Source organism: Hemicordylus capensis, chromosome 5 (assembly GCF_027244095.1).
Source record: "Hemicordylus capensis ecotype Gifberg chromosome 5, rHemCap1.1.pri, whole genome shotgun sequence".
In the NCBI taxonomy this organism is placed as follows: domain Eukaryota; kingdom Metazoa; phylum Chordata; class Lepidosauria; order Squamata; family Cordylidae; genus Hemicordylus; species Hemicordylus capensis.
In genome coordinates this window covers 116,419,287-116,428,970 of record NC_069661.1, presented here as the reverse complement: position 1 = coordinate 116,428,970, position 9,684 = coordinate 116,419,287, and the positions used below count along the sequence as shown (strand labels likewise).

Sequence of the window (9,684 nt, the reverse complement as noted above, 5' to 3'; positions counted from 1 at the left end):
CTTTATAGCCAGAGCTCTCTAAGCGGTTTACAATGATTTTAGCATATTGCCCCCAACATTCTGGGTACTCATTTTACCGACCTCGGAAGGCTGGAAGGCTGAGTCAACCTTGAGCCCCTGGTCAGGATCGAACTTGCAACCTTCTGGTTACAGGGCGGCAGTTTTACCACTGCGCCACCAGGGGCAGCCAATATAGTTCTTTTTAAATGGGTGTAATACGATCTTGGAATCATGGTAGATGGCTCTGTGAAAACATTGAGCCTGTGTGTGGCAGCTGTGGGGGAAAAGCAAACTGCATATAAGAAATAATTGGAAAAGGAATTTTTAAAAACTGACTCTACTGTAACAACTTTATACAAATCTATGGTGTGGTCACACTTGGAATATTGTGTACAGTTCTGATCACCACAATTCAAGTATATTGTAAGGCAAGGAAGGGTACATTAAAGCAGGGGTGCAAACACAAGGAAAGCCTGAGGAGCAACTCCTCACTTAATGGGGCGGGGAGAAGAGAAAATACACTTGGGGCGGAACCTGCACCTCTGCAGAAAAGGGCAACCAAAATAATCAGGGGCATGAAGCACCTTCTCTATGAGGCAAGTCTAACACATTTGTGACTTCTAAAATTTGTGGCATTCTAAAATTATGCATGGAGCACAGAAAGTAGAGAGAAAGAGGTCGTCCCCCCCATAATACTAGAAGCGAAGTCATCCAAAGAAACTGATTGTCAGGATGAAAGGAAGTACTTTTTGTCCCCAGACCCCAGGCAAAGACAACACCGACACAATTTGTTGGGTGAATTGGTCATAACTTTATTACAAGAATCAACTGTGAGCAAGCGAACTTGACAGTGATGTTCAACCACCCAGACAGTGCGGGGCCTAGCATTGGCCAGGTTTGGACCCCGAGTCCACCCCTGACCATGCTTGGGCGACACACCCTGGCTCAGGAGAGCATCAGGCACTGTCCTGATCCGTCTCCTTTCAACCAACCCCCAATCGAGGGTCTGGAACCTTCTAGGCTTTGCACACCCCGGACCGCGCAGCCCAAGGATCTGCAAAGTCCTGAAGCCGGTTCATGGCAAGTTGTCCTCCCTGGGCCGCACAAGCCACATGGGAGCGACTGACCAATCACCAATTAACTCGTCCCAAGGGTGCTCACCGAAGTTAAACCCAACTATTTCCCACCAAAACCTGCACTGTCCCTGCCACACAGCGAGGTCAGCCTAGCTTGGCCTTCCTGCCCCACCACTCCCCAACAACTTCCCCAAGCCCCCTCTGAATATTGGATAGGTACAAATCGCAGCCCTGAACAGACAGGTGGACCCCGTCAGGCCTAAACAAGTGTGGCAATGAAGCCGACAGGCCGGGCTGTGCCAACACCCAGCCCCCATCCTCAAGAACAAGCCGGCCAATAGCCTTAGACGCCTTACGTCGAGCTCGTTCAACCCCCCTTAGAGAGTGCACCCCGCGCCAAACTCTGCGCTGGAGCCACTCGACCCACACAATCCTCATCCCTGGAAATCTATCCCGCAAGGACCCAAAAATCAGAAGAGGCTTGTTGAATGATGGAGAGACCTGATCGCTTGCCCAAGTCGTTCTCACCCAAATGCACGACCAAAATATCCGGACAGGAACACCTATCAACATAATCTAACAGAGTTGGGAGTAACTGTCCCCAAAGCATCCCCCGCATACCCAACCAAGACACTCTGGACTGCTGTCCCAGACCGAGTTGGGTCCCAAAACGTGAGGCGCTGGCCCTCTTGTATGCCCAAAACACCAAGGAATGGCCACACAGGAGTACTCTCCTGTGGAGCGGAGCCGCTGCCCCGCCAGCACCTTCTCCGGAGCACCTTCTCCGGAGCCGCTGCCCCGCCAGCACCTGTTAAAAGAACAAACAGGTAACAAACAGCCGCAACTGTGCCGCTTTAGCGCACATAGCGTAAAAAAGCATCAGACTTCCACCGTCCAATCCTCTGCACATCCCTCGCCTCCAAACCCAGGCCACTGGCTGTAGTAGCCGCCCCAATTCTAAAGGAGTGCAGGCTAAACCCCAAGTCTGACACACCAGCACAGGCCATAGCCTTCCTCAGAACAGCCCATAGCTGATACTGGGTTAAAGGATCCCCCCTCTCATGGACAAATAAACACCCAGATGCCTTGGGACCACCTGCTACATACTGCCGTAAGGCCATCACTGGACACATTCCCGGGTCCGAGGCAGCATGGAGCCTAATCACCTGCCCCTTCCCCTCCTGATCAGTCTTGGAGCTACGGAGTAGCAACGTGACTCCCCTACCCTCAAACGACAAATCCCCAAACTGCAGGCAACGCCCCACAGGCGAATGCCTACCCCATGGCAAAACTTCACTGGGTCTAAAAGCCCCAAAAAAGTAAACCAAGGAGGCAGCCTTCATTAATGTAGCTTCCCAAGGGGAAGAGCAACAGACAGGTAAATGGCGAATCAGTGCAACCACCACGTCCAAGGTTAGTGGCCTCCTTTTATCCGGGCCCCTGGGCTGCTGCCGCGCCCACCCCTCCAGCATGCGTTTAACCCTAGGATCACCTGTAGTGTCCTGCACCCCCTGCACTTGAGCCTCGAAGGCCAAAGCGGAGACGTAGCCTCCCATGGTCGAGACCGCCTTACCTGCCCTAAAAAGAGACACCAGGAACTGCATAACATGTTCCACAGGCACAGGCCATGCTTCCACAAGGCCCTCTTGTCTCCTAAACGTAGAGAATGCCCCTACCTTTGCCCGATAACTAACCCTGGTACTGGGCGCCAAGGAGGCATCGATGGCCTGCCGCGCAGCTACGTGCCAAGCCTCCACAGGGCTTCCGGCATGACCTCCGGGTCCCGCATAGCCTCCGGCGCCAGTTCCCGAAACCTGTCCAACTGAAACCGAGACAGGGCATCAGCGATGTCATTCTGAAGCCCTGGAACATGTCGCGCCACAAATAAAATGTTGGCACGTAAACACTGCAAAACAAAAGCTCTAACCAAGCCCATGACCCGAGGGGACCGTGACGTCTGTGAATTGACAACCTGCACTACTGCCTGATTGTCGCACCAAAACTGAACTGTGGAGTTAGAGAACTCCCCAGCCCAAAGGTGCACTGCCACCACAATGGGGAACAGTTCCAAAAAGGTAAGGTCCCTAGTGATACCGGCCCTCTCCCAACCAACCGGCCAACACCCATAACACCAGCGCCCACGAAAATAAACGCCAAACCCCGCTCCCCCAGCCGCGTCCGAATGGACCTGCAGCTCTGCCTCAACTAGCTGCTCTGCCCTCCAGAATGAAACACCATTAAATTGCTCCAAAAACGTGCCCCATACTGCCAAGTCTGCCTTAACCCCCTCCGTAAGCCTTACCCTATGGTGAGGAGCCCGCAAACCGGACATCAGGTCGCAAAGGCGCCTCAAAAATGCCCTCCTGGGTACCACCACCCTGCAGGCGAAATTCAAATGACCTACCACAACCTGCAGCTCCTTAAGGGAAACCTTCCACGCCACCTGCATGGCCCCAATAAGACCCCGCGTCGCCAACTTCTCCAACGGGAGACGCGAACACCCAACCACCGTATCCAACTCGATACCCAAAAAGGACAGGTGATGTATGAGGCGGTACTCGCCTGGAGCCTTCTTTGGGACAACTCCCAACGGGGAAACCCTCAAATTGTCAAAGGGGGGAAGATCAAAAGGCCCAGCCACCCTCCCGGCAGCCACCTCCTTACCTATCTTCCTGGCCACTACCACCTCCATCCCTTTAACCGATTTAAGGTTATCGGCCATAAAGGCCACCCTATGAGATAACGTCGGAATCCTAAAACCTTCTTTAAACCCTGAACTCAACAAGGCAGCGGCCTCCCGATTAGGGTAGCCTATTAACAGCTGCTCCAAAACGTCCAGTCTAACTGGGCTGGGCCCCTTTACCCGAAGGGGGTGCGGGAGGGCCCCCCTTCTTGCCCCCATCGAACCTTGGCTTAGATCCTGCCCCGAAGCCACGAGCCCTGGGGCACGAAGAGCTCGGGTGCTTGGCACCACAGATGCTACACACGTGTCTAAACTTACAGGCCTGTCTTCCACAGCGGCCACTGCGATTATACTCCCAGCAAACCGACTGGGTTGAACCCACGGCTGGCCCGCAACAGCGGGAAAAGACAGTGCTGCTGCCTTGGATAACAGATGCCCGCTGTCCGATCTCTCACCGTCCACTGGCCGCGTCGGCGACATGATGAGAACCCACAGCTCCAAATGAGGCGCATCCCATGGCAGGGATGGATCCAAAGCGGCTCGCATCCTAAAATTCTCATCATATCGGACCCAAGCATTGCCAGCAAAGTCCGACACAGCCCGATGGATAATGTCCATCTACTTAACTAACGCCAGGGCTCTGGCCGGCTGTGCCAGAATGACCACCCCCATATAAATCGTAAAACCCGAAAGCCAGTTATTCCAGGATTTCTCAACTGGCTTACGCTTCGTCACAGCGTGGTCTTTACACGACTCACCCTCCTTATGCTTTACCTCGGGTTCCCTAAATAACAAGGAGAATATGTCAACGTATTCCCCTTTCAAAATCTTCTCCTTAGTGGCCAGTAAAAGGTGATCCCCCAAAGGCAACCCCACTGCCCCATACGGAGAATGCTGAGGTGTAGGCATAACCCCCCTAGGATACCAACCTGCACCCTGCATGGGTGGCAACCCAGGTCCACTGGAAGCAGGCACGACCCCTTGCCACACCTGCTCAGCCACCCCTTGCGTACTCGGCCCCACCCCTGGCAAAGGACCCACCAACCCACCTGGGTATGTATGTGTGACCCCCCAGGGGGCAGGGCCCCAACCCCCAGCGGCTAGCATCGGCCAGGGAAACCACGGCTACTGGCCGGTACCGCTGTGTGGTGCAACAGATCCAGGCTCACCCGGCTGAGCAACAGCTGACATCTCCACCGCCGACGAAGACTCCTCCTGCTGCAACGCCCCCGGAACTGCTGCCTCGTCCAAAACTACCACTGGCACATCACTCGGGCCGCTTAGCCTCTCCTCCATGGCCTTCAGTCTAACAGATAAAGAATCAATTAACTGAGTCCTTGCGGCCCCCCTCGTCCGAGTTCTGCCCCCCTTACCAGAAGGCCCTGCCCCCATATCTGATGGCAGCGCCTTGGCCCGCTCCAAAGCCTCCAGCCGCTGTATCATCCCCTTAATGAGGGTCATTTCCCCATCATCCTCATCCGATGATGAAGACTGGGGTGCAGGACGCTTAGGAGGCTTGATCGGCTTCCCCCCGGCTTTCCCTTTTGCCTTCCTGGGAGGCATGACCACTCTACCCTTATTTGATTTTATTACGTACGAAATTGTTCAATACTCCTTCTGTCTCTACTGGTTTGGGTTTTTTTTTTAATTAAATTAATAAATTTATTTATATATTTATGTATTTACTTAATTATTTTATATCTATCTATTTATTTTTAATTAGATATATCGACTAATCCAAAACAAGCAGCATTCCCACTGATCACACCCCACAGTGCTAGGCCACACTCCTCCCAGGCAGCCACACCCAGAAGGCCCAACAGAGACAGAGGGAAAAAGCCCTAAGAGCTGTCAATCACCCGGGCCTGTCAGCCCGGCAACAGCCTCCCAGGGAGTCCCTAGCACCCCCTAGTGGGCTCGCAGCCCAAGCAACCAGCAGCCTAGAACAATCCCCCCACCCGGGGGCCCCTCCAGGCCAATCAGCCCAAATACCGGCCGGACCGCCCCCCCACCGAAGGCTAGATCGCCACTGCTGCCCCACGTGGCCGCAGACTCGGCCCAACACCCACAATGCCGCCACCGCTGCCGTCGTCAACCCCCGACCCAGCCTCCCCACAGGCCAAATCGGCCGAAAAATGCCACCGCGGCCGCAGCCGCCGACCACCAACCCAACCGCCCGGGTCCCAACTCCCCTACGGTCCGAGTCCAGACCGCCTATTAGGGCCGAACGGGGCTCCAGCAAACCACTGAGAGGAGCTCGGGCACAGAGCTCCTCTCTCGTCAAAAACTCGGGCCGAACTGAAAAGGAAGGGTGGGGAGACGCCGATAACAGCCGTCAAGCCCCGCCCCTCCGGCCCGAGAACCAATCAGGCATCTTCCTTGCCTGTTGCCGGGGCTGGGACAAATCGCCCTCCCCAGGCAACCGGCCAGAGGAGGGGCATTCACCCTATGCATAATTAACTTTTAGAATTTACTACCACAGAATATGATGATGGCCACTATCCTAGATATCTTTCAAGCGGGATTAGAGTTTGACAGATTCATGGAGAAGTCAATCAATAATTATTAGTCATATTGGCTATATTTTACCTTCACGTATAGAGGCAGTATGCCTCTGAAACTGAATAGCTGTTGCAGGGGAACAACAGTAGGAGAGGGCCATTGCCTACCTGTCTAGCCTTTGGGCTTTCCAGAGGCCACAGTGGGAAAGAGGATGCTGAACTAGCTGGACCTTTGGCCTGATCTAGTAGGACCCTTTTTATCATTCATTCATTCATTCATTCATTCATTCGATTTATATACCACCCTTCCAAAAATGGCTCAGGGTGGTTTACATCAAAATAAAAACAATTAAAATCAATTAACCATTAAAATCAAAACTATAAAAACAGCATAAAACTAATTTACAGTTAAAACACAATTTTAAAAAACCTTTTTATTCTTTATATTATGGACAAAGACTTTTATTTCACCTGTGTGGAAATAAATTGGCTTTCTATTAAATTTTAGGGTGTTATTTCTGTTGTTTTGTGGTGCTTATTGAACTCATGCTGTTTCTGGTTAGGCTGGACCCCAGAGATGTAGAATAAGATATGGGGCTGGGGTCCTGTGGCACTTGCTCAGTGCTGCATAGTGTCAAAATTGTGACCATACTGAATCTATGATGAAAGTAGAGGTGGAATATGATACCTGTACACTAGACTTGAAACAGCCCTATCCCATGTAGTGATGTTACTGAAATTCATAAATACCTAGTTCAGTATACAAATTTGTCCACCTCATAATTATCAGATATATTCCAAACCAAGCAACTTTCCCCAGAGACGTCCTCTGGCTCAGAACGTTCAATGAAAGTCAATGTTCAGCTCAGCATATCAGGTACCCAAAGCCAGTTGCTTTGCAGTTTTATGTACACAAGTTAGTCACTTAACTCTCTGTGAAACTCATAACTTCTCTAAACAGTGATCATATTGCTTGGTATCCCCTTTATTTTGGGACAATCTATCCTCTTAATTGATTTCTAGGAACATGTTATATGGTGATTGTCCTCCATCCAGATCTAAAACCCTTCCTTTCCCCCAGCATTTGTCTTTTATATTTTAGAAAATAATTTAATATGCAAAGCTTTCCCCAAACTGCAGATGAGATGATGGAAATAGCGTCAGCAACTACCATGTCATTTTGCTTTTTGAAGCGTGGGGGGTGGGAATCCACCAGTTGGTTGTGATAAACTTATTTTCCCTAGCATATTCATGTCCCCTGAGTCTTTCTACATACTTGTTGCCTCAGCTGGTCACCAGAAAACTTGTTTTAAGTGTCAAAAGTCACCTGACAGTAGTTATGTGAGCTGCCAGTCTGAAAGTCACCCATAGGCCACCTTTGGACAGAAAGGCAAACCGTGAGTCTAGGGGACCCACAGTTTGCCTCCACCTCCAACCACCCCTCATGCTCCCAGATGATCACAATCTTCAGTCTGAGACTGTGTTCCCTCTAAGGTGCGCAGGCACACAACAGTTTTTTTCTCCCCACGCAGTTTTTCTGTCTCTTATCACGGCCCCTTTCTCTTCCACTTAGCTTTTAAAGTACTCCTTGGCTAACTTCTGCTGGCCATGCCCACCAATGCTGTCATTGGCCAGCCTTGTACTCAGCAAGTTTAGCTTCTTCTCTGCCAGGCTCTGGCTCCACCATTCTCTCCTCACCCTCTGAAATATCCAACTTTTGCTGAAGGGGGGAGGAGGAGGAAACAACCCAGAGGTGGCACAGTGGCGGCAGCAGCGGTGGCGGTGGCGGCCGTGGTGTGCCCCTCCTCTCCCTGTGCAAGGAGGGGGAAGGGGAGTGAAGGCCGGGCACAGATCAGGTCAGGCAGGGTCACGATCTGGCAGAGCAGCGGCTTCCGCTTCTATCCCCACTGAGATCTGGCTGTGGCTGGCTTCACAAAGTAGAGAAGGGGCACCAAAACAGAATTGTTTTTCCTAGGGTTCACAGTGTGCTCAGTGGCTGTGGACACTGAAGGCTGCGTACAAACCAAGGGCAACTGTATTCCCTACTAGGATCCAGCCTTTGGGGAGTTGAAAGGGGGAAAGAGCCATGTGAAACTGGAAATGGAGGATGGTTTGAATAAAGATAATTCAAAGCAAAAATAATTGCTCTTTCTTCTTCTTAATGGCTGGGAGCTAGCAGTGGCTGGTGCTGCCCCAAGGGGCGGGGGGCTCCCTCCTGCCTACCACATCCCCACCTTGCCAAAGGAGATTTCAAGTTCTGCAGCTGCTACTCTCAGGGACCCTACAGTGCAGCCCCCTATTGACAGCCCTGCACTCAAGAGTGCCTTGGAGAAGCAGGAGCCCTCTGGGGCAACCTGTTGTGCAGCTGCCAGAATAGTGCTACCTGGTCCTGCCACAGGCAGAGTTTATGGCCAAGGATGCTCCCTTAACCCCACCTGGTTTGCTCCTCTCATTCCCAGTCCATTTACATTTTACACAGAGTGGGAGGAAAGGCAATTCTATCCCCCACTCAACCACACAGAAGCCCCTCCTACCTCTGCCAGACTTAAGCCAATGTGATTTTTAAAGTAATGCTTTAGCTAGAGGTATTATGGTGCAGCAGTTTCATGGAAGCAAGTTGCATTGAACAAACTTGCCAGGGTTTATATTTCCATTTATTACATTATTATTTCCGAGAGAGGTGATCCCAGAGATATACAGGTGCTAAGCCCGTAAGGGTTTTGTAGGTGAGAACCAGCACTTTGAATTGGACCCAGAAGCAAACAGGCAACCAGTGCAATGACCATAAAAGAGGTGTGACACTATCAAATCTACGGCCAGCCATAAGGAAGCAGGCTGCTGCATTCTGGACTAGTTGAAGCTTCCAAATCATTTTCAAAGGCAACCCTAGGTAAAGCACATTACAGTAATCCAAACAAAAGATAGCAAAGGCATGAGTTGCTATCGTTAGGGCCTGGCGGTCGAGAAAAGGGTGTAACTGGTGAACCAGCCGAAGCAGGGCAAAGACACCCCTGGCCACAGCCTCCACCTGCTATTCAAGCAGGAGCCACGAGTCCAGAAGGACCCCCAGATAACGAACAAGGGGGTGCAACCCCATCAAGAGATAAACTCACCATGGCAATTGGCGAAATTGCAAACTGAACAAGAGCAACTCGGTCTTGAAGGGTTTAAGTCTGAGCTTGTTTTGGCCCATCCAGGTCCTGACAGCCTCTAGGCACTGAACCAGCACATGGATGGCATCACCTGTTAGGCCAGGGTAGAGATATAAAGCTGAGTATCATCAGCATATTGATGAAAACTTACCCCCAACTGCCAGATGACCAGGCCCAGCAGCTTCATGTACTGTAGATGTTAAAAAGAATGGGAGCAAGGACTGAGCCTTGTGAAACTCCACAAGAAAGGGGTCAGGGTGCAAAACACTCAG

The 9,684-nt window shown here is 51.5% G+C and overlaps 1 protein-coding gene across 3 annotated transcripts; it reads right to left on the bottom strand.

Annotated features, from left to right (window-relative positions):
• Positions 1 to 785: 785 nt before the first annotated feature.
• Positions 786 to 6,026, bottom strand: LOC128325774 (uncharacterized). Of its 3 annotated transcripts, none has more exons than XM_053251537.1 (3): positions 4,929 to 6,026; positions 2,753 to 2,898; positions 786 to 1,884 (listed from the first exon to the last, which is right to left on the bottom strand). In XM_053251537.1, the coding sequence occupies exons 1-3, from the start codon at positions 5,320 to 5,322 to the stop codon at positions 1,525 to 1,527; spliced, it is 900 nt and encodes a 299-aa protein (XP_053107512.1). In that variant the 5' UTR covers positions 5,323 to 6,026; the 3' UTR covers positions 786 to 1,524. The 3 variants fall into 3 exon arrangements, with proteins under 3 accessions (XP_053107512.1, XP_053107513.1, XP_053107511.1); XM_053251538.1 differs by having other exon boundaries at positions 2,771 to 2,898; XM_053251536.1 differs by having other exon boundaries at positions 786 to 2,898.
• Positions 6,027 to 9,684: the final 3,658 nt, after the last annotated feature.

Coding starts and splice junctions, on each gene's coding strand:
- LOC128325774 (XM_053251536.1), bottom strand. CDS start 5,322: ATGCCTCCCAGGAAGGCAAAAGGGAAAGCCGGGGGGAAGCCGATCAAG. Junction 2,899..4,928: donor GTCAGCTGTTGCTCAGCCGG/GTGAGCCTGGAT, acceptor TCTCGGTTTCAG/TTGGACAGGTTTCGGGAACT.